The following is a 25,569-nucleotide window of genomic DNA, read 5'->3' as shown; positions in this document are numbered from 1 at the left end:
TGAATCGTGGCTTTGCAGGCTCTGGCTGAAAAAAAAGTAGCGCGTTTGGGTAGTGGCTGGTTACAGTACTGTGAGACTCAGGCGCGTGCCCGCGTCGACCGAATGCTTTGTTTTCTTTCCTCTGTTTACCTAAACGGAGATTCCCGGTCGGAGTATTATCGCTTTTTTACGAGAAAAATGGCATAAAAATGGATTTTAAACAGCGGTTGACATGCTTCGAAGTACAGCAATGGAATATTTAGACATTTTTTGTCACGAATTGCGCCATGCTCGTGACCCTGATTTACCATTTCGGATAGTGTCTGGAACGCACGAACAAAACGCCGCTATTTGGATATAACGGTGGATTATTTTGGACCAAACCAACATTTGTTATTGAAGTAGCAGTCCTGGGAGTGCATTCTGACGAAGACAACAAAGGTAATCAAACTTTTGTAATAGTAAATCTGACTTTGGTCAGGGCTAAACTTGGTGGGTGTCTAAATGGCTAGCCGTGATGGCTGGGCTATCTACTGAGAATATTGCAAAATGTGCTTTCACCGAAAAGCTATTTTAAAATCGGACACCTCGATTGCACAAAGGAGTTCTGTATCTATAATTCTTAAAATAATTGTTATGTTTTTTTGTGAACGTTTATCGTGAGTAATTTAGTAAATTGTTAGTAAATTCCCCGGAAGTTTGCGGGGGGGGTATGCTAGTTCTGAACGTCACATGCTAATGTAAAAAGCTGGTTTTTGATATAAATATGAACTTGATTGAACAAAACATGCATGTATTGTATAACATAATGTCCTAGGTGTGTCATCTGATGAAGATCATCAAAGGTTAGTGCTGCATTTAGCTGTCTTCTGGGTTTTTGTGACATTATATGCTAGCTTCAAAAATGGGTGTCTGATTATTTCTGGCTGGGTACTCTGCAGACATAATCTAATGTTTTGCTTTCGTTGTAAAGCCTTTTTGAAATCGGACAGTGTGGTTAGATTAACGAGAGTCTTGTCTTTAAAATGCTGTAAAATAGTCATATGTTTGAGAAATTGAAGTAATAGCATTTCTAAGGTATTTGAAAATCGCGCCACGGGATTCCACTGGCTGTTACGTAGGTGGGACGAAATCGTCCCACTGGCCCTAGAGAAGTTAAACACAGATTATCATTGCATCTAGCCGCTGGAGAGCACCCTTAACAGCCGATCTATAAATTACGTCTGCGCAATCTAGCATGGGTAGGATGGTCATCTGAATCAGGGTTAGTTTGGCAGCTGGGGTGAAAGAGGAGCGATTTATGATAGAGGAAACCACGTCTAGATTTAACTTTAGCCTGCAGCTTTGATATGTGCTGAGAGAAAGGCAGTGTACCATCTAGCCATACTCCCAAGTACTTGTATGAGGTGACTACCTCAAGCTCTACAAGCTCTTAACCCTCAGAGGTAGTAATCACACCTGTGGGGAGAGGGACATTCATTGTTTTGGAGGTGTTCAGAACAAGATTGAGGGCAGAGAAAGGTTGTTGGACACTAAGAAAGCTTTGTTGTAGAGCATTTAACACAAATTCCGGGGAGGGGCTAGCTGAGTATAAGCCTATCATATGCATATAAATGGATGAGAGAGCCTCCTACTGCCTGAACTATGTTGTTGTGAATTGAGAAGAGCATGGGGCCTAGGACTGAGCCATGGGGTACTCCCTTGGTGACAGGCAGTGGCTGAGACTTTAAACACTGCACTCATTGAGGTAGTTAGCAAACCAGGCCAAAGACCCCTCAGAGACACCAATACTCCTTAGCCGGCCCAAAATAATGGAATGGCCCACCGTATCAAAAACTTTGGCCAAGTCAATAAAAATAGCAGAACAACACTGCTTAGAATCAAGGGCAATGGTGACATCATTGAGGACCTTTACGGTTGCAGTGACACATACTTAACCTGAGCGGAAACCAGATTGCATACAAGAGAGAATACTATAGACATCAAGAAAGCCAGTCAGTTGATTATTGACAAGTTTTTCAAAAACTTTTGATAAACAGGGAAAAATAGAAATAGGCCTATAACAGTTAGGATCAGCTTGATCTCCCCCTTTAAATAAAGGACATACCGTGGCTGCCTTCCAAGCAATGGGAACTTCGCCAGAAAGGAGACAGGTTAAAAAGGTCAGAGATATGCTTGGCGATGATGCGGCAGCAACCTTAAAGAAGAAAGTGTCTAAACCCAGATGTTTTTTGGGGTCAAGTTTCAGGAGCTCCTTTAGGACTCAGTGACTCTCTGCGGGGAGAAACTTTGCAGCGGGGCAGGGGAAAAAGAGGGAGGAGTGTCGGGATAGTCACATTAGAAGGGGGTGGGAGATGAGGAAATTTTGGACGGGCAAGGAGATATGGCTGAGTCAAATAGGAATCCTGACTTAATGAAGTGGTGATTAAAGAGCTCAGCCATGTGCTTCTTGTCAGTAACAACCACATCAACTTTAAGGGACATGAGCAGCTGTAAGGAGGGTTTATTCTCCAGGTCTTTAACCATTTTCCAGAACTTCTTGGGGTTAGACCCACAGAGAGAGAACTGCTCCTTAAAGTAACTAAATGTGGCCTTATGGATAGCCTGAGTGCACTTAGTTCTCATTTGTCAGAACTAGAGCGGGTCAGCCTGAGTATGCGTGTGCCGAGCCTTTCGTCAAATGCAATTCTTGAGGTGGAGTATCTCTGCAAGATCACGGTCGAAACAGGAGCTGAACCTGTTTTTAATTCTCATTTTCTTTATGAGGGCATTTTTTTTTAACAATACCACTGAAAATATAAAAAAAGAAGGTCCAAGCGTCTTCAACAGAGGGGATCAAGCCGATTCTATACCATTTTACAGAGGCCAGTTCATGAAGGAAGGCTTGCTCATTAAAGTTCTGACAAATCAGGACAGGTCGTTTCACTGAGCAGCCATTGCGAACACAAGCTGTAAAACAGTGATCACTAAGGTCATTACAGAAAACACCAGACTGATACCTATCAGGATTATTTGTGAGGATAACATCAAGGAGAGTAGCCTTTTCTGGGTGTTTGGAGTTATACCTTGTGGGATTGGTAATAATATGGTAAAAATGTAGGGAGTCCCATTGCTTTAGGACTTGGTCAGGTGGTTTAAGCATGTCCCAGTTTAGGTCACCTAGCAGGACAAATTCAGACTTAGTGTAAGGGGCCAGGAGAGAGCTTAGGGCAGGTAGGGTACAGGCCGGTGCTGATGGAGGACGATAGAACCCAGCAACAGTCAACAAAGAGCTATTTGAAAGTTTAAAGCTTAAAACCAGCAAATCAAATTGTTTGGGAACAGACTTGGTGGAGACAACCAGGAACTGAAGGTGATCCTTGGTAAAACATTAGATTATGTCAGCAGAGTACCCAGCCAGAAATAATCAGACACCCATTTTTCAAGCTAGCATATAATGTCACAAAAACCCAGAAGACAGCTAAATGCAGCACTAACCTTTGATGATCTTCATCAGATGACACACCTAGGACATTATGTTATACAATACATGCATGTTTTGTTCAATCAAGTTCATATTTATATCAAAAAACAGCTTTTTACATTAGCATGTGACGTTCAGAACTAGCATACCCCCTGCAAACTTCCGGTGAATTTACAAAAAATTTACTCACGATAAACGTTCACAAAAAGCATAACAATTATTTTAAGAATTATAGATACAGAACTCCTCTATGCACTCGATATGTCCGATTTTAAAATAGCTTTTCGGTGAAAGGACATTTTGCAATATTCTAAGTAGATAGCCCGGCATCACAGGGCTAGCTATTTAGACACCCAGCAAGTTTAGCACTCACCAAAGTCAGATTTACTATAAGAAAAATGTTATTACCTTTGGTGTTCTTCGTCAGAATGCACTCCCAGGACTTCTACTTCAATAACAAATGTTGGTTTGGTCCCAAATAATCCATTGTTATATCCAAATAGCGGCGTTTTGTTCGTGCGTTCAAGACACTATCCAAATGGTAAAGAAGGGACACGAGCACGACGCATTTCGTGACAAAAAAATTCTAAATATTCCATTACCGTACTTCGAAGCATGTCAACCGCTGTTTAAAATCAATTTTTATGCAATTTTTCTCGTAAAAAAGCGATAATATTCCGACCGGGAATCTGCATTTAGGTAAACAGACGAAAGAAAATAAAGCACGGGGTCGACTCGTGCACGCGCCTAAGCCCATTGTCCTCTGATCGGCCACTTGCCAAAGGCGATAATGTGTTTCAGCCTGGGGCTGCCTCGATATCATTCAGCTTTTTCCCGGGCTCTGAGAGCCTATGGGAGCCGTAGGAAGTGTCACGTTACAGCAAAGATCCTCAGTCTTCAATAAAAAGAGCCAAGATGAACAACAACTTGTCAGACAGGCCACTTCCTGTTCAGAATCCTCTCAGGTTTTTGCCTGCCATATGAGTTCTGTTATACTCACAGACACCATTCAAACAGTTTTAGAAACTTTAGGGTATTTTCTATCCAAAGCCAATAATTATATGCATATTCTAGTTACTGGGCAGGAGTAGTAACCAGATTAAATCGGGTACGTTTTTTATCCGGCCGTGTCAATACTGCCCCCTACCCCCAACAGGTTAAGCCCTTACCCGTGTCCAGCAAGTGATGCAACATTCTAAGAATAGTGTTATATCTATATATCTATATGCTTGCTTTTTGGGATTTTAGGCTGTATAAGCACTTCGTGACATCTGCTGATGTAAAAAGGGCTTTATAAATACATTTGATTTGCAGGAAAACAGGTTTGGAATGCAAATGGTTCCTGCTGAAAAGAGAAGACTAATACGTATGCTGTTGGCTACCAAATATTTGATCAACTTCCAAATATTATGTTTCAAAGTAAAATAACAGAGAGATAGGCTTCTGGCACAAATGCATCGGCCATCAACGGCAAGTGAGCTGCGCATCATTGGGTGAGCATTTTTAGGACTATAATTTCCTCCTCAAATGATGGATTCAAGACAAGGTCGTTTTTATTGATCTCAGATTCTCAGTGTCAAAGTAGCCTATCATTTCAATAAAAAAATATTCTGACAAAGTCTACAGTCATGCAAAATTATTAGAATTGCTAAATGTTCCTAGGCCACTAAAATCTTCCCCCCCATGTGTGCAACTGCTTAGTGCCTCTACTCTACTTCTCTATGCCACTATGTAAATGTGATATGCATGCAATGCTTTATTATAATTTATATTTTTTATGTATGCGTTCTGGTACCTCAGAAATAGCTAGGTCACCCCACTCTCACTTTTTGTTCCGGCATCTCCCGATTTACAAATTAAGCAATGTATGACGTAATCATATTGGATGATAAATAACAGCTATTGCAGCTATCTACTATAGCGCGAGTCGTTGGTTGGTTGTTGGTTGGTTGCAGTCTGTCCCGCAGCACAGACCCTGCTAGAGCAGGAACCTCTCCCTTTATCAGCGGTGGATAATAAAACAGCTTAAAAATGTACTTTTCTGCTGCTTCCCTCGGACCGGGTCTGATACGACCAGGTCTATACAGAAGGGGTCTAGTTATTCTCGGGCCCTTTCAGAACGAGTCTCTATATTAATTTGTTTATGCATTTTGGGTGTGGGTGGGAAAGCCCCAGGTCCATTTTGAAACGGGTGTAACATTTTGGATCCGTGAAGACCTCTATAAAGTAGCTTAAAAATATACTTTTCTGCTGCTTTCATCACTTGGATCGGACCAGGTCTGGATCCGACCAAGTCTATACGGAACGGGTCTAGTTGTCCTCGGTTCCATTTGGAACGGGTCTCTATATTAAGAAAATGTATTTATGCATATCGGGTCAAGGTGGGAAAGCCCCAGGTCCATTTCGTAACGGGTCCAACTATTTTGGACAAGTGAAGCCCTGTTGTGTAAATGCCAGGCCCTGGGCTCCATCCAAAATGACCCCAAGCCCGATAACCAGGACATGCATATGCTGAATGAGGAAATGGGGGCCATGGAGAAGGAGCACAGCGACTTGCAGCTGCACATTTCCCGAATTGGTGGTGTGAGAACCTGGGGTACTGGAGGACCCTCATCACCAGGGCTGAGAAGAAGATGACATGTTACTTCATCAGTGTGAGCCTCCTGCAAAGGTATGAATTCGAGAACAGCCGGAAGAGCATAACCAGGTAGCTCACAGGTTCAGGCACTGCACAGGAAGGATCCCAACGTTTTCCCCTCCTTGAAAAGTCCAGCTGCCCTCCATCAGTAAACTGCCATTCAAATCTGTTGACCAAATGTTCCTTAAGAAGTAATAAAAATCAGCTCAATGCCAAAATGCTGACCGACGAGCAGATGTGTCAGAACTAGGCACTCTATGCCTTCCTTAGCCCCTCTCCGGAGCACCTGAAGGTCACTTCCTGAAGACGATGACTGCCCGGAGACTTCTCCTCCTTCTCCTCTGACTATGAGGATGAGACTAATAGGAAGAGCGGGGCACAACCCTGCTTCATTCTCATAGGGGAGATCTTTGAGCACAGAGGCATGTTCAAGAGGGTTCGTAAAACACTCATTGGAGAGAGCCCAACAGAAGGTACTCAACAACATTCCAGATGAATTATAGAAAAGCGTGGTACAGCAGAAAGCCAGATATGGTAGCATCAAGGTCTTCAACACACTTCAGGACACCAGTGCCAACAAGCGTCTCACTTAGATCCTCCTGGAAAGGTTCCTCAAAGAGCTATGTCCAGAGCTCAATGTGGAGATGGTCCAGATCTGAGTCATGTCACCCCAGGAAAGCACCACCTTGTTGTGTGTGATTATTGACAGTCGTTTTGGGTTTGCTTTGACCATTGATAAACAAAAAGCTAGCTTCAAAAAGAGTGCTAGGCTGGATCAATGTGCTTCATCTATAAATAAAAAAAACACCTTGCTCTCACCTTGGGGACCTTTGACGAGATATAGCAGTAAAATAAATGTAAAGCCTATTTCACAGATATTTTTACCACATCTCACCTTGGGTACTGAGGCAGCCACAGGGCCGATGTAGGCCAGGATGAGGGGGAGCAGCATGGAGAACAGGCTGGAAGAACTCAGCAGCTCAGGGACGTCCTCTGCTTCAGACAGGAGCACAGGTTTTAATAACAAAGACATATAGGGCTGGTTTTCTTTTTGTTTTAAACATTATTTATACAGGGATTCCCAGTTGAGAGCAGTCTCTTTTTCAATGGTGCCCTGTGTTACAAAAATCAACAATTCAAACAGATACAATTACATACAGAGCAGAAATGACATACAGAGCAGAATTATTATATTTTACAAGTGCAGTCCACAATGAATATGTCCTGTATTAAAGTCTTAAAGTGACCTAATGAAACCAGGTCTAATTTATTCAGCTGGAGGTCATTCCAGGAATAAGGAGCACAATAACTAGTCGGTTATCCGCTGAAACGAATGCAACGGTCATGATTAACGAATTACAGGTTCATTTGAATAATGTAGTGGAATTAAATTGGCACATGTATTTTTGTTTATTTGCTCTATTACATGTATCACATGTGCGCCGCACAAAGAGCCTATAGTTTGACTGGAATATCATCTGTCGGGCAGCGAGAGTGTGCAGCTCAAACAGCTGGTTGCTGAGTGGAGTGAAACTTCCGTAACCCCGGTTCTCTGATATTAAGAGTTTGACATCTCACTAGTGGAATTCACCAGAATCTCCTTAGTAGCTCAAACAAATCATATACGTCTGTCAGAGACAGACAGATCGATGGTGTATGAGGGAGCCCCTCCCCTCATACTAAAGAGCCACCCACCTGCCCTCTGATAATGCACAAGCACGCCGAACTTCCTCACAATCTTCCGAGTATGGGAATGTGGTAAAATGTCTCACTCATAATATTAGAGAACCTGGGTTACGCAAGTCACTTTACCCCTACCTACAGTTGAAGTCAGACGTTTACATACACTTAGGTTGGAGTCATTAAAACTCGTTTTTCAACCAGTCCACAAATTTCTTCTTAACAAACTATAGTTTTGGCAAGTCGGTTAGGACATCTACTGTGTGCACGACAAGTAAGTTTTCGAACAATTGTTTGCAGACAGATTATTTCACTGTATCACAATTCCAGTGGGTCAGAAGTTTACATACACTAAGTTGATTGAGCCTTTATACAGCTTGGAAAATTCCAGAAAATGTCATGGTTTTAGAGGCTTCTGTACGTAAACGTCTGACCCACTGTGTCACGACTTCCGCCGAAGTCGGTCCCTCTCCTTGTTCAGGCGGCGTTCGGCGGTCGACGTCACCGGCTTTCTAGCCACCGCCGATCCACTTTTCATTTTCCATTTGTTCTGTCTTTGTCTTACACACCTGGCTTCACTCAACCAATTAATTGTTTATTATTTAACCCTCTGTTCCCCATGTTGTGTTTGTGAGTGATTGTTTATTTGTAATTCGGTCCGTCTTTGTGGGCTCGTGATGTTACTTTGTAAATTTGTCTTTTTGAGTAAAGTACGTTGATTACTCATATCTGCTGTCCTGCGCCTGACTCTCTACACCGGCTACACACAGGACCCAGGTTTAAATGTATTTGGCTAAGGTGTACGTAAACTTCCGAATTCAACTGTATATGTACAGTACATAAATCAATAACATCGTACCCCGGCACATCAACTCAGAACTGGTACTCCCTGTACACAGACATGTTACCGGTACTTAAGCTCTGACGAAGGCCGTGAAGCCGATGCATAAGCTTATTAAAGTTCAGTGATACTATCAAGAGCAGTGTGCGGTTTCCTTTTCCTTTTTCCCCTCATCTTGTTCAACTGTTACCATGCACCTGCAAAAGAGATAGCTCAGATGTACGAGTGCCTTTTGAATTTTACATAGACCTTAGCAAAATACATTTAAACTAAGTTTAACAATTCCTGACATTTAATCCTAGTAAAAATTCCCTGTCTTAGGTCAGTTAGGATCACCACTTTATTTTAAGAATGTGAAATATCAGAATAATAGTACAGAGAATTATTTATTTCAACTTTTATTTCTTTCATCACATTCCCAGTGGGTCAGAAGTTTACATACACTCAATTAGTATTTGGTAGCATTATCTTTAAATTGTTTAACTTGGGTCAAACGTTTCGGGTTGCCTTCGACAAGCTTCCCACAATAAGTTGGGTGAATTTTGGCCCATTCCTCCTGACAGAGCTGGTGTAACTGAGTCAGGTTTGTAGGACTCCTTGCGGGCACACACTTTTTCAGTTCTGCCCACACATTTTCTATAGGATTGAGGTCAGGGCTTTGTGATGGCCACTCCAATGCCTTGACTTTGTTGTCCTTAAGCCATTTACATTTACATTTACATTTACATTTAAGTCATTTAGCAGACGCTCTTATCCAGAGCGACTTACAAAATGGTGCATTCACCTTATGATATCCAGTGGAACAACCACTTTACAATAGTGCATCTAAATATTTTAAGGGGGGGGGGGGGGGGGGTTAGAAGGATTACTTTATCCTATCCTAGGTATTCCTTAAAGAGGTGGGGTTTCAGGTGTCTCCGGAAGGTGGTGATTGACTCCGCTGTCCTGGCGTCGTGAGGGAGCTTGTTCCACCATTGGGGTGCCAGAGCAGCGAACAGTTTTGACTGGGCTGAGCGGGAACTGTGCTTCCTCAGAGGTAGGGGGGCCAGCAGGCCAGTGGTGGATGAACGCAGTGCCCTTGTTTGGGTGTAGGGCCTGATCAGAGCCTGAAGGTATGGAGGTGCCGTTCCCTTCACAGCTCCGTAGGCAATCACCATGGTCTTGTAGCGGATGCGAGCTTCAACTGGAAGCCAGTGGAGAGAGCGGAGGAGCGGGGTGACGTGAGAAAACTTGGGAAGGTTGAACACCAGACGGGCTGCGGCGTTCTGGATGAGTTGTAGGGGTTTAATGGCACAGGCAGGGAGCCCAGCCAACAGCGAGTTGCAGTAATCCAGACGGGAGATGACAAGTGCCTGGATTAGGACCTGCGCCGCTTCCTGTGTGAGGCAGGGTCGTACTCTGCGAATGTTGTAGAGCATGAACCTACAGGATCGGGTCACCGCCTTGATGTTAGTGGAGAACGACAGGGTGTTGTCCAGGATCACGCCATTTTGCCACAACTTTGGAAGTATGCACGGGGTCATTGTCCATTTGGAAAACCCATTTGCGACCAAGCTTTAACTTCCTGACTGTGTCTTGAGATGTGTCATGTCTTGAGATGTTGCTTCAATATATCCACATAATTTTACTTCCTCATGATGCCATCTATTTTGTGAAGTGCACCAGTCCATCCAGCAGCAAAGCACCCCCACAACATGATGCTGCCACCCCCGTGCTTCACAGTTGGGATGGTGTTATTCGGCTTGCAAGCCTCCCCCTTTTTCCTCCAAACATAACGATGGTCATTATGGCCAAACAGTTCCATTTTTGTTTCATCAGACCAGAGGACATTTCTCCAAAAAGTATGATCTTTATCCCCATGTGCAGTTGCAAACCGTAGTCTGGCTTTTTTTATGGCGGTTTTGGAGCAGTGGCTTCTTTCATGCTGGGTGGCCTTTCAGGTTATGTCGATATAGGACTCGTTATACTGTGGGTATAGATACTTCTGTACCTGTTTGCTCCAGCATCTTCACAAAGTCCTTTGCTGGGATTGATTTTTACTTTTCGCACCAAAGTATGTTCATCTCTAGGAGACGGAATGCGTCTCCTTCCTGAGTGGTATGACGGCTGCGTGGTCCCATGGTGTTTATACGTACTATTGTTTGACTCAATTGACTCAAATTATGTCAATTAACCTATCATAAGCTTCTAAAGCCATGACAATTTTCTAGAATTGCCCAAGCTGTTTAAAGGCACAGTCAACTTAGTGTATGTAAACTTCTGACCCACTGGAATTGTGATACAGTGAATTATAAGTGAAATAATCTGTCTGTAAACAATTGTTGGAAAAATGAATTGTGTCATGCACAAAGTCGATGTCCTTACCGACTTCGTTTGTTAACAAGACATTTGTGGAGTGGTTGGAGTTTTAATGACTCCAACATAAGTATGTAAACTTCCGACTTCAACTGTATGCATTGGGGCAGGCAGCGTTCTCCTGGCATCCGCCAAACCCATATTTGTCCATCAGACTGCCAGATGGTGAAGTGTGATTAATCATTCCAGAGAAAGCATTTCCACTGCTCCAGAGTCCGTGGAGAGCGTTACACCACTCCAGCCGACGCTTGGCATTGCAAATACTGATCTTAGGCTTGCGTGCGGCTGTTCGGCCATGGAATCCCATTTCATGAAGCGCCAGACAAACAGTTATTGTACTGATGTTGCTCTCAGAGGCAGTTTGGAACTCGGTAGCGAGTGTTGCAAAAGAGGACAGACAATTTTTACACGCTACGCAGTTTAGCACTCGGCGGTCCAGTTCTGTGAGCTTGTGTGGCTTACCACTTCGTGGTTGAGCTGTTGTTATTGTGAAGTGGAAATGTCTAGGAGCAACAACACTTACAGATGACCGGGGCAGGTGTGTCCAGAAATTTGACGAACTGACTTGTTGGAAAGGTGGCACCCTATGACAGTGACACGGTAGCAGTCACTGAGCGCTTCAGTAAAGCCATTCTACTGCCAATGTTTGACAATGGAGATTGCATGGCTGTGTGCTCAATTTTATACACATGTCAACAATGGGTGTGGCTGAAATAGCAGAACCAACTAATTTGAAGGGGTGTCCACATGATTGGCGCGTATGGACAACTAGGCGTGCTCTGCTCCACAGAATAATCCTGATGGATAGTCTGTAAGTGCAGGGGCGAGTGCCACCCTGGCGGTTGATGTACACCACTACAGTGGTATTGCCCATTCTGATCAAAATGTGGCAATTCTGAAGGTATATTATGTAAGCAATGTGGATTTGTGGGTCCATACACCATTTATTGCATCTCCCTTGTGAACTGCGCACCAGCCCGTGAGTGACGCATTTGTCGTTACCACTTTATTCATTGCCACTACCCCTACGGGAGTGCCAGGAACAAATCAGGCTGCTCTTCCAGTGACGGAGAGCCGAGAGACATGCATAAAGTCACCTCTATCTGGCAATTGAGGTGAGGCCGTATACACATGCTTGCTGTTTGGGGTTTTAGGCTGGGTTTCTGTGTAGCACTTTGTGACATCAGACTTTATAAATACATTTGATTGATTGATTGGTAAAACAGCCAGCGCTGGAAGTCTCTCATTCACAGTGGGCCAAGAGGTATTACTGAGATGGTGGATGCCATCAACCCCATTACTCAGAAGCACATCCTGATAAGAGTGAGAATCAAGCATTACGCCTAGGCATTCAATTCTCTGTGTTGGCACCAAACAGCTCTTTTTTGATTGATCTTGAACCGGAGAGGTGGGTTACAAGAGAAGTTGTGTCTCGTACCATTTGCAACCAGGACAGGGAGCAAAGCAGGTAATTGTCTATGTAGGCGGAGACTCTAAACCCCTTGTTTCTCAGGGGTGGGAGTGTTGCCTCTACACAACGTTCGGGGAGCTAGCGCTAGCCCAAATGGGACATCAATATATTTGTAGGCTGTGCCTTGAAAAGCAAACCTGAGAAACCTCTGGTGTGCTGGTAGGGTGCTTATGTGAAAATAAGCATCCTGCAAGTCGACTGTGCTCCACCTGAGAGGAGGCAGACCAGAACACGAAGGAGCGCCCCTAGGTCAGGCTCACCTTCGTCACTGCAAGGGAATCAAACGGGTGGGACCTCGATATGGCTGCAGCGAAGGACTGTGTTCCCCACTGTCAGCCCTTGTTGGGGGATCCAAACTGTGGGGACGATAACCACTGTGTCGCTGAGGGCCTCCCGCGGAAACCCCTGGTGCCAGCAGTTGCCCTCTCCCTGCCACGAGATCCTGGCATGTGGAAGGGATAAGCTGGGTTCGCCCTCCTTTCAAATTTCGCAATTCTGCAGCATGGCGGAGACAGCCGGCCCAAACAGTTCCGTCAGCGTGACAGGGAAACCTGCTCTCTGTCCGACAGGCTGGACAGTTTGAGCCACAGGGCTCTCTCCCCTACCACCGCAAGGCTCATGGCTCGGAGGTTGAGGTCTGTGATGACACAGATCTCAACCCAAATTTCTGTGTAAGGCTTGCCAATCGATTGTAGATGCCAATCGAGGGCATCTTCAACATCAAATCGGCCTGGTAAGACCGTGGTAGGGAGGTAACATTCAACGCCCGTACAGAATGTGCGGCAGACACGTAGACCTTTTGGTACATAGACGTGGCCCGCCTTACCAGGGATAGAAGTGTAATTCCCTGTCAAAATAAAGGTTAAATGTGTGCGCTTTGGGGACCTTTAACAGCATGTTGTAGGTGGGAGATGAGGGCTGCAGTAGATATCTCAGATAGGGGGGAGTGAGGCCTAAGAGGGTTTTATAAATAAGCATCACGACGGGTATACAGAGATGACCAGTTTACAGAGGAGTATAAAGTGCAGTGATGTGTCCTATAAGGAGCATTCGTGGCAAATCTGATGGCCAAATGGTAAAGAACATCTAGCCGCTGGAGAGCACCCTTAACAGCCGATCTATAAATTACGTCTGCGCAATCTAGCATGGGTAGGATGGTCATCTGAATCAGGGTTAGTTTGGCAGCTGGGGTGAAAGAGGAGCGATTTATGATAGAGGAAACCACGTCTAGATTTAACTTTAGCCTGCAGCTTTGATATGTGCTGAGAGAAGGGCAGTGTACCATCTAGCCATACTCCCAAGTACTTGTATGAGGTGACTACCTCAAGCTCTACAAGCTCTTAACCCTCAGAGGTAGTAATCACACCTGTGGGGAGAGGGACATTCATTGTTTTGGAGGTGTTCAGAACAAGATTGAGGGCAGAGAAAGGTTGTTGGACACTAAGAAAGCTTTGTTGTAGAGCATTTAACACAAATTCCGGGGAGGGGCTAGCTGAGTATAAGCCTATCATATGCATATAAATGGATGAGAGAGCCTCCTACTGCCTGAACTATGTTGTTGTGAATTGAGAAGAGCATGGGGCCTAGGACTGAGCCATGGGGTACTCCCTTGGTGACAGGCAGTGGCTGAGACTTTAAACACTGCACTCATTGAGGTAGTTAGCAAACCAGGCCAAAGACCCCTCAGAGACACCAATACTCCTTAGCCGGCCCAAAATAATGGAATGGCCCACCGTATCAAAAACTTTGGCCAAGTCAATAAAAATAGCAGAACAACACTGCTTAGAATCAAGGGCAATGGTGACATCATTGAGGACCTTTACGGTTGCAGTGACACATACTTAACCTGAGCGGAAACCAGATTGCATACAAGAGAGAATACTATAGACATCAAGAAAGCCAGTCAGTTGATTATTGACAAGTTTTTCAAAAACTTTTGATAAACAGGGAAAAATAGAAATAGGCCTATAACAGTTAGGATCAGCTTGATCTCCCCCTTTAAATAAAGGACATACCGTGGCTGCCTTCCAAGCAATGGGAACTTCGCCAGAAAGGAGACAGGTTAAAAAGGTCAGAGATATGCTTGGCGATGATGCGGCAGCAACCTTAAAGAAGAAAGTGTCTAAACCCAGATGTTTTTTGGGGTCAAGTTTCAGGAGCTCCTTTAGGACTCAGTGACTCTCTGCGGGGAGAAACTTTGCAGCGGGGCAGGGGAAAAAGAGGGAGGAGTGTCGGGATAGTCACATTAGAAGGGGGTGGGAGATGAGGAAATTTTGGACGGGCAAGGAGATATGGCTGAGTCAAATAGGAATCCTGACTTAATGAAGTGGTGATTAAAGAGCTCAGCCATGTGCTTCTTGTCAGTAACAACCACATCAACTTTAAGGGACATGAGCAGCTGTAAGGAGGGTTTATTCTCCAGGTCTTTAACCGTTTTCCAGAACTTCTTGGGGTTAGACCCACAGAGAGAGAACTGCTCCTTAAAGTAACTAAATGTGGCCTTATGGATAGCCTGAGTGCACTTAGTTCTCATTTGTCTGAACTAGAGCGGGTCAGCCTGAGTATGCGTGTGCCGAGCCTTTCGTCAAATGCAATTCTTGAGGTGGAGTATCTCTGCAAGATCACGGTCGAAACAGGAGCTGAACCTGTTTTTAATTCTCATTTTCTTTATGAGGGCATTTTTTTTTAACAATACCACTGAAAATATAAAAAAAGAAGGTCCAAGCGTCTTCAACAGAGGGGATCAAGCCGATTCTATACCATTTTACAGAGGCCAGTTCATGAAGGAAGGCTTGCTCATTAAAGTTCTGACAAATCAGGACAGGTCGTTTCACTGAGCAGCCATTGCGAACACAAGCTGTAAAACAGTGATCACTAAGGTCATTACAGAAAACACCAGACTGATACCTATCAGGATTATTTGTGAGGATAACATCAAGGAGAGTAGCCTTTTCTGGGTGTTTGGAGTTATACCTTGTGGGATTGGTAATAATATGGTAAAAATGTAGGGAGTCCCATTGCTTTAGGACTTGGTCAGGTGGTTTAAGCATGTCCCAGTTTAGGTCACCTAGCAGGACAAATTCAGACTTAGTGTAAGGGGCCAGGAGAGAGCTTAGGGCAGGTAGGGTACAGGCCGGTGCTGATGGAGGACGATAGAACCCAGCAACAGTCAACAAAGAGCTATTTGAAAGTTTAATGCTTAAAACCAGCAAATCAAATTGTTTGGGAACAGACTTGGTGGAGACAACCAGGAACTGAAGGTGATCCTTGGTAAAACATTAGATTATGTCAGCAGAGTACCCAGCCAGAAATAATCAGACACCCATTTTTCAAGCTAGCATATAATGTCACAAAAACCCAGAAGACAGCTAAATGCAGCACTAACCTTTGATGATCTTCATCAGATGACACACCTAGGACATTATGTTATACAATACATGCATGTTTTGTTCAATCAAGTTCATATTTATATCAAAAACCAGCTTTTTACATTAGCATGTGACGTTCAGAACTGGCATACCCCCTGCAAACTTCCGGGGAATTTACAAAAAATTTACTCACGATAAACGTTCACAAAAAGCATAACAATTATTTTAAGAATTATAGATACAGAACTCCTCTATGCACTCGATATGTCCGATTTTAAAATAGCTTTTCGGTGAAAGCACATTTTGCAATATTCTAAGTAGATAGCCCGGCATCACAGGGCTAGCTATTTAGACACCCAGCAAGTTTAGCACTCACCAAAGTCAGATTTACTATAAGAAAAATGTTATTACCTTTGGTGTTCTTCGTCAGAATGCACTCCCAGGACTTCTACTTCAATAACAAATGTTGGTTTGGTCCCAAATAATCCATTGTTATATCCAAATAGCGGCGTTTTGTTCGTGCGTTCAAGACACTATCCGAATGGTAAAGAAGGGTCACGAGCACGACGCATTTCATGACAAAAAAATTCTAAATATTCCATTACCGTACTTCGAAGCATTTCAACCGCTGTTTAAAATCAATTTTTATGTAATTTTTCTCGTAAAAAAGCGATAATATTATGACCAGGAATCTGCATTTAGGTAAACAGACGAAAGAAAATAAAGCACGGGGTCGACTCGTGCACGCGCCTAAGCCCATTGTCCTCTGATCGGCCACTTGCCAAAGGCGATAATGTGTTTCAGCCTGGGGCTGCCTCAATATCATTCAGCTTTTTCCCGGACTCTGAGAGCCTATGGGAGCCGTAGGAAGTGTCATGTTACAGCAAAGATCCTCAGTCTTCAATAAAAAGAGCCAAGATGAACAACAACTTGTCAGACAGGCCACTTCCTGTTCAGAATCCTCTCAGGTTTTTGCCTGCCATATGAGTTCTGTTATACTCACAGACACCATTCAAACAGTTTTAGAAACTTTAGGGTGTTTTCTATCCAAAGCCAATAATTATATGCATATTCTAGTTACTGGGCAGGAGTAGTAACCAGATTAAATCGGGTACGTTTTTTATCCGGCCGTGTCAATACTGCCCCCTAGCCCTAACAGGTTAATACAATCGAGTGTGAAAACAGTTTTGATAGCTACTATTGAAAAGGAATCCCAGCTTTCCATTGCTACTATATTTAAGCTAATTGTAAAAGCCATGCAATTAGTTTCAAGTACAAGAAAGTAAATTCACTATACTTGTGCATATGTGACATTAAAACTTGAAACTAATTGCATGGCTTTACAACTGGAATCGCCTATCTGGCATGGGAAGTTGGGATGAAAAAGGAACTGCGTGCATTGGCTATAAGGTATCAGACAGAAGGCGGCATGTGTAATGTTATCGCTCTGAAAATATACTTTTTTTTGCTACAATTATTGGTTTTATGATACAATATGTTCTCCAATTTTGGACAAGCTGATTGTGTACAATTTGCCAATAGGCTATAGTTCAATGTCCCTCCTGTCATACGTCACTTATTATGAAAATAACGTTGACAGATTTTGCCTTGTTCACAGAGAGCTCTCAGTTCTTACCATCGACAGTGAACGCCCTGTGAAGGAGATCCTTGGCAGCGCTGACCACTGCACTGACCACTGCGAGAGCCCTGCTGCAGTTCATGTCCTCCTCATTGGCTTTGCTCAGCAGCTGGGACTGCAGATCTCCGTCATACTCACTCCTAGGGGAAAATACACCCCCCCATGTGTTAGCACTACCAATGGTTGTTAGCATTGGGAATGGTATTTGTATTTTTACTAGGGATCCCCATTAGGTGCTGCCAAGGAAGCAGCTACTCTTCCAGGGGTACAAACACATTAAGACACGTAGGTAAGTCAGTTAAGAACAAATTCTTATTTACAATGACGGCCTAGTTCAGGGGCAGAATTACATATTTTTACCTTATAAGCTCGGGGTTTTGATCTAGCACCCTTTCGATTACTGGCCCAACGTAACCAGTAGGCTACCTGCCGGAATTAATTTTAGCTCTCCATGTACATTTAAGGGCCAGCCAAGCTAAAGTCCATCTTTGTGGCACCTGACCACACGACTGAACAGTAGTGCAGGTGCGAAAAAACTAGGGCCTGTTGTCAAGACGGCAGAGCAACGCTTTATTATGGACAGATTTTTCCCCCCATCTTAGCTACTGTTGTATCAACATGTTTTGAACATGACAGTTTACAATCCAGGGTTACTCCAAGCAGATTAGTCACCTCAACTTGCTCAATTTCCACATTATTCATTAGAATAATTAGTTGAAGTTTAGTGAATGATTTGTCACAAATCCAATGCTCCTAGTTTTAGAATTATTTAGGACTAACTTATTCCTTGCTACCCTTTCCAAAACGAACTGCAGCTCTTTGTTAAGTGTTGCTGTAGTAGCTGACTTGTATAATGTTGAGTCATCCACATACATAGACACACTGGCTTTACTCAAAGCCATAACGGAAGGAAAGGCGGCCAAAGAGGTGATGGCTTTGGGGATGACCAGTGAAATATAGCTGCTGGAGCGTGTGCTACGGGTGGGTGTTGCAATGGTGACAATTGAGCTGAGATAAGGTGGGACTTTACCTAGCAAAGACTTATAGCTGACCTGTAGCCAGTGGGTTTGGCGACGAATACGTAGTGACGAGAGCATACAGGTCGCAGTGGTAGGTAGTATATGTGGCTTTCGTGACAAAACGGATGGAACTGTGATAGACTACATCCAGATTGCTTAGTAGAGTGTTGGAGGCTATTTTGTAAATGGCAATGCCAAAGTCAAGGACCGGTAGGATAGTCAGGTTTACGAGGGTATGTTTGGCAACATGAGTGAAGGAGGCTTTGTTACGAAAAAGGAAGCCGATTCTAGATTTAATTTTGGATTGGAGATGCTTAATGTGAGTCTGGAAGGAGAGTTTACAGTCTAACCAGAGACCTAGGTATTTGTAGTTGTCCACGTATTCTTAGTCAGAACCGTCCAGAGTCGTGATGCTAGTCGGGCGGGAGGGTGCGGGCAGCATTCGGTTGAAGAGCTTGCACTTAGTTTTACTTGCATTTAAAAGCAGTTGGAGGCCATGGAAGGAATGTTGTATGGCATTGAAGCTCGTTTGGAGGTCAGTTAACACAGTGTCCAAAGAAGGGCCAGAAGTATACAGAATGGTGTCGTCTGCGTAGAGGTGGATCAGAGAATCACCAGCAGCAAGAGCGACATCATTGATATATACAGAGAAAAGAGTCGGCCTGAGAATTGAACCCTGTGGCACCCCCATAAAGACTGCCAGAGGTCTGGACAACAGGCCCTCCGATTTGACACACTGAACTCTGTCTGAGAAGTAGTTGGTGAACCAGGCGAGGCAGTCATTTGAGAAGCCAAGGCTATCGAGTCTGCTAATAAGAATGTGGTGATTTGACAGAGTCAAAAGCCTTGGCCAGGTCGATGAAGACGGCTGCACAGTAGTGTCTTTTATCGATGGCGGATAAGATTTCGTTTAGGACCTTGAGAGTGGCTGAGTTGCACCCATGACCAGCTCGGAAACCAGATTGCATAGTGGAGAAGGTACGGTGGGATTCGAAATGGTCGGTGATCTGTTTATTAACTTGGCATTCGAAGACCATAGAAAGGCAGGACAGGACAGATATAGGTCTATAACAGTTTGGGTCTAGAGTGTCTCCCCCTTTGAAGAGGGGGATGACCGCGGCAGCTTTCCAATCTCTTGGGGATCTCAGACGATACGAAAGAGGAGGTTGAATAGGCTAGTAATAGGGGTTGCAACAATTTCGGTGGATAATTTTAGAAGAGGGTCCAGATTGTCTAGCCCAACTGATTTGTAGGGATCCAGATTTTGCAGCTCTTTCAGAACATCAGCTGTCTGGATTTGGGTGAAGGAGAAGCGCGGGGGATCATTTAATCGGATTTAAATCGGTGGTGACAGTGTCTCCTAGCCTAGGTGCAGTGGGCAGCTGGGAGGAGATGCTCTTTTTCTCCATGGACTTTAATTCCAAAAAAGTTTTGGGACACTGTAGTGCTACAGGATGCAAATTTCTGTTTGAAAAAGCTAGCCTTAGCTTTCCTAACTGACAGAGTATATTGGTTCCTGACATCCCTGAAAAGTTGCATATCGCGAAGGCTATTCGATGCTAATGCAGAACGCCACAGGATGTTTTTGTGCTGGTCAAGGGCAGTCAAGTCAGGGGTGAACCAAGGGCTATATCTGTTCTTAGTTCTACATTTTTTGAACGGGGCATGCTTATTTAAGATGGTGAGGAAAGCACTTTTAAAGAGTAACCAGGCATCCTCTACAGAAGGGATGAGGTCAATATCATTCCAGGATACCCGGGCCAGGTCGATTAGAAAGGCCTGCTCGTTGAAGTGTTTTAGTGAGCGTTTGACAGTGATGAGGGATGGTCGTTTGACCGTGGACCTATTACGCACGAAGGCAATGAGGTAGTGATCGCTGAGATCCTGGTTGAAGACAGCAGAGGGTTATTTAGAGGGCAAGTTGGTCAGGTTGATATCTAAGAGGGTGCACATGGTTACGGATTTAGGGTTGTACCTGGTAGGTTCCTTGAAAATTTGTGTGAGATTGAGGGCATCTAGCTTAGATTGTAGGGCGGCCGGGGTGATAAGCATGTCCCAGTTTAGGTCACCTAACAGTACAAACTCTGAAGATAGATGGGGGGGCAATCAATTCACATATGGTTTTCAGGGCACAGCTGGGGGCTGAAGGGGGTCTACAACAAGCAGCACCTGTGAAAGACTTATTTCTGGCAAGGTGGATTTTTAAAAGTAGAAGCTCAAATTGTTTGGGTACAGACCGGGTTAGTATGACAGAACTCTGCAGGCTAACTCCGCCCCCTTTGGCAGTTGTTATAGTTAGAGATGGACATTTCAGGATTTTTAGTGGCCTTCCTAAACCAGGATTCAGACACGGCTTGGACATCAGGGTGGGCGGAGTGTGCTAAAGCAGTGAATAAAACAAACTTAGGGAGGAGGCTTATAATGTTAATATGCATGAAACCAAGGCTTTTACAGTTACAGAAGTCAACAAATGAGAGCGCCTGGGGAATGGGAGTGGTGCTGGGGGCTGCAGGGGTTAACCTCTACATCACCAGAGGAACAGAGGAGAAGTAGGATAAGGGTACGTCTAAAGGCTATAAGAACTGGTCATCTAGTGCGTTCGGGAACAGAGAGCAGATTTCTGGGCGCGGCAGAATAGATTCAAGGCATAATGTACAGACAAGGGTATGGTAGGATGTGAGTACAGTGGAAGTAAACCAAGGCATTGAGTGACGATGAGAGGTTTTGTCTCTAGAGGCACCATTTAAGGCAGGTGAGGCTATCGCATGTGTGGGGGGGTGGAACAAAAGGGCTAGCATATTGAGCAGGGCTAGAGGCTCTACAGTGAAATAAGACAATCACTGACCAAAATAGCAATAGACAAGGCATATTGACATTAGGGAGAGGCATGTGTAGCCGAGTGATCATAGGGTCCAGTTAGTAGCTAGGCGAGCTGGAGACACCGTGAATCAGACAGCTAGCGGGCCGGGGCTAGCAGGCTAGCAGATGGGCATCCGGGGGACATCACAATGGAAGAGCCCGTTGAATCCCCCTCGGGCGGTTACGTCGGCAGACCAGTCGTGATGGATCGGCGGGGCTCCGTGTCGGCAGTGAAGGGTCCAGGCCAATTGGCAAAAGAGGTATTGTAGCCCAAGAAATGGCTGATTGACTTCTTCGGCTGGCCGGGAGATGGGCCTAACTCGAGGCTAACCGTTGCTTGCTTCGGGACAGAGACGTTAGTTAGCCAGGAGCAGCCACTCGCATAGCAGCTAGTTAGCTGCGATGAGCCGGTGTAGAGGTTGCGGTAGGAATCCGGAGATGTGGTAGAGAAAAAGCAGTCCGATATGCTCTGGGTTGACATCACACTGTGCAGACTGACATGAATTGACCGGGCTGAGGCTGGCTGATGTCCGAGTTAACGGTGATGACTGCTAGCAGTGGCTGACTGACTACTAGCTAGTAGCTAGTTAGCTGGCTAGCTTCTGATGGGGGTTCTGGTTCTAAAGTATAAAAAAAATAGCAGATCCGTACCACATTGGGTGGGGCGGGTTGCAGGAGAGTATGTTCAGTCCGTAGATGGAAATTGAGATTAAACATATATACAAAGAAAAATATATATACATGGACAAAATCTTGGAAAAAGATGTCAGACAATGATCGATAATGTCAAAAGCGACACTGAAGTCTTACAAAACAGCCCCCCCAATCTTTTTATCATCAATTTCTCTCAGCCAATCAGTCATTTGTGTAAGTGCTGTGCTTGTTGAATGTCTTTCCCCATAAGCGTACAGAAAGTCAGTTGTCACTTTTAGAGGTCGACCGATTAAATCGGAATGGCCCGATTAATTAGGGCCGATTTCAAGTTTTCATCACAATCGGAAATCGGTATTTCTGGACACCGGTTTGGCCGTTTTTTTTTCTCGTTTTTTTTACACCTTTATTTAACTAGGCAAGTCAGTTAAGAACACATTCTTATTTTCAATGACGGCCTAGGAACGGTGGGTTAACTGCCTTGTTCAGAGGCAGAACGACAGATTTTTACCTTGTTAGTCCAACGCTCTAACCACCTGCCTTACATTGCACTCCACAAGGAGCCTGCGTGGCAGGCTGACTATCTTCACATAATCACTAGTTAACCTGTTATGGCTAGGGGGCAGTATTTTCACGGCTGGATAAAAAACATACCCGATTTAATCTGGTTACCACTCCTACCCAGTAACTAGAATATGCATATACTTATTACATATGGATAGAAAACACCCTAAATTTTCTAAAACTGTTTGAATGGTGTCTGTGAGTATAACAGAACTCAAATGGCAGGTCAAAACCTGAGAGATTCCTTTACAGGAAGTGGCCTGTCTGACCATTTCTTGAACTTCTTTTCCATCTCTATCATTTACTAAGGATCTCTGCTCTAACGTGACACTTCCCACGTCGTCCATAGGCGCTCAGAGCCCGGGAAAAAACAGAATGTCGTCATTCCAGCCCCAGGCTGAAACACATTATCGCCTTTCTCAAGTGGCCGATCAAGGGACACTGGCCTTAGGCGCGTGACCCCGCCGCCCTCGCCTTTGGGATTTTTTCCTCTGTTTGCCGAAAAGGAGATTCCCTGTCGGAATATTATCGCTTTTCTACGAGAAAAGTGTCGTAAAAATTGATTTTAAACAGCGGTTGACATGCTTCGAAGTACGGTAATGGAATATTTAGAATTTTATTGTCACGAATTGCGCCATGCGCGCGACACTTCTTTACTATTTCGGATAGTGTCTGGAACGCACGAACAAAACGCCGCTATTTGGATATAACGATGGATTATTTTGGACCAAACCAACATTTGTTATTGAAGTAGCAGTCCTGGGTGTGCATTCTGACGAAGACAACAAAAGGTAATCAAACTTTTATAATAGTAAATATGATTATGGTGAGTGCTAAACTTGCCGGGTGTCTAAATAGCGAGCCCGTGATGCCTGGGCTATGTACTTAGAATATTGCAAAATGTGCTTTCACCAAAAAGCTATTTTAAAATCGGACATATCGAGTGCATAGAGGAGGTCTGTATCTATAATTCTTAAAATAATTGTTATGCTTTTTGTGAACGTTTATCGTGAGTAATTTAGTAAAATGTTAGCGAAGTTTGCGGGGGGTATGCTAGTTCTGAACGTCACATGCTAATGTAAAAAGCTGGTTTTTGATATAAATATGAACTTGATTGAACAAAACATGCATGTATTGTATAACATAATGTCCTAGGGTTGTCATCTGATGAAGATCATCAAAGGTTAGTGCTGCATTTAGCTGTCTTCTGGGTTTTGGTGACATTATATGCAGGCTTGAAAAATGGGTGTCTGATTATTTCTGGCTTGGTACTCTGCTGACATAATCTAATGTTTTGCTTTCGTTGTAAAGCCTTTTTGAAATCGGACAGTGTGGTTAGATTAACGAGAGTCTTGTCTTTAAATGGCTGTAAAATAGTCATATGTTTGAGAAATTGAAGTAATAGGATTTTTAAGGTTTTGAAAATCGCGCCACAGGCTGGCAGTGGCTGTTACGTAGGTGGGACGCAAGCGTCCCACCTAGCCCATAGAGGTTAAACGTTAGCTTTCTTACATGGCACATATTGCACTTTTACTTTCTTCGCCAACATTTTGTTTTTGCATTATTTAAACAAAATTGAACACGTTTCATTATTTATGAGGCTAAATTGATTTGATTGATGTATTATATTAACCTGTTGGGGCTAGGAGGCAGTATTTTCACGGCTGGATAAAAAAACGTACCCGATTTAATCTGGTTACTAATCCTACCCAGTAACTAGAATATGCATATACTTATTATATATGGATAGAAAACACCCTAAAGTTTCTAAAACTGTTTGAATGGTGTCTGTGAGTATAACAGAACTCATTTGGCAGGCAAAACCCTGAGACATTTTCTGAGAGGAAGTGGATACCTGATGTGTTGAATTACCTTTAAGCCTATGCCATTGAAACACACAGGGGTTGATTAATGTTTTGGCACTTCCTATTGCTTCCACTAGATGTCACCAGCCTTTACAAAGTGTTTTGAGTCTTTTACTGTGAGATCTGACCGAACAAGAGCCATGGAACGGTGATGGCCGATTAGACTCTGGCGCGCAAGTTCATGTTGGGTACCCTCGTTCCAATACGTTATAAAAGAGAATGCATTCGTCCACCTTGAATATTATTCATGTTCTTGTTAAAAAAGGCACTAATGATTTATGCTATACAACGTTTGACATGTTTGAACGAACGTAAATATATTTTTTCCCCTCGTTCATGACGAGAAGTCCGGCTGGCTTAGATCATGTGCTAACAACACGGATCTTTTTGGATATAAATGATGAGCTTTTTTGAACAAAACTACATTCGTTATGGACCTGGGATTCCGGGAAGTGACATCTGATGAAGAGAATCAAAGGTAATGGATTATTTACATAGTATTTTCGATTTTAGATCTCTCCAACATGGCCGTTTGTCTGTATAGCAAAGCATATTTTTCTGGGCGCAGTGCTCAGATTATTGCAAAGTGTGATTTCCCAGTAAGGTTATTTTTAAATCTGGCAAGTTGATTGCGTTCAAGAGATGTAAATCTATAATTCTTTAAATGACAATATAATATTTTACCAATGTTTTCTAATTTTAATTATTTAATTTGTGGTGCTGACTTGACTGCCGGTTATTGGAGGGAAACGATTTCCTCAACATCAATGCCATAGTAAAACGCTGTTTTTGGATATAAATATGAACTTGATAGAACTAAAAATGCATGCATTGTCTAACATAATGTCCTAGGAGTGTCATCTGATGGAGATTGTAAAAGGTTAGTGCATCATTTTAGCTGGTTTTATGGTTTTGGTGACCATGTCTTTGAATTGACAAAACATTACACACAGCTATTGTCAATGTACTCTCCTAACATAGTCTAACTTTATGCTTTCGCCGTAAAACCTTTTTGAAATCGGACAACGTGGTTAGATTAAGGAGATGTTTATCTTTCAAAGGGTGTAAGATAGTTGTATGTTTGAAAAATTTGAATTTTGACATTTATTTGGTTTCAAATTTGCCACTCTTGAAATGCACCTGCTGTTGATAGGGTGCACCACGGGTGGCACGCTAG

The 25,569-nt window shown here is 43.6% G+C and overlaps 1 protein-coding gene across 1 annotated transcript in view; it reads right to left on the bottom strand.

Moving 5' to 3' along the window:
- The window catches only part of mycbp2 (MYC binding protein 2), a 386,518-nt gene that overhangs the window by 127,367 nt on the left and 233,582 nt on the right, over positions 1 to 25,569 (bottom strand). The window contains exons 36-37 of the mRNA XM_082967288.1: positions 17,432 to 17,574; positions 6,976 to 7,076 (exon numbers count right to left, since the gene is read on the bottom strand). Coding sequence (XP_082823414.1) covers positions 6,976 to 7,076; positions 17,432 to 17,574 — 244 coding nt within the window. The remainder of the gene's footprint in view (positions 1 to 6,975; positions 7,077 to 17,431; positions 17,575 to 25,569) is intronic.

The sequence above is a fragment of the Salmo salar genome, chromosome 21 (genome assembly GCF_965601325.2).
Source record: "Salmo salar chromosome 21, fSalSal1, whole genome shotgun sequence".
NCBI lineage: Eukaryota > Metazoa > Chordata > Actinopteri > Salmoniformes > Salmonidae > Salmo > Salmo salar.
This window is presented reverse-complemented; position numbering and strand designations above follow the sequence as displayed.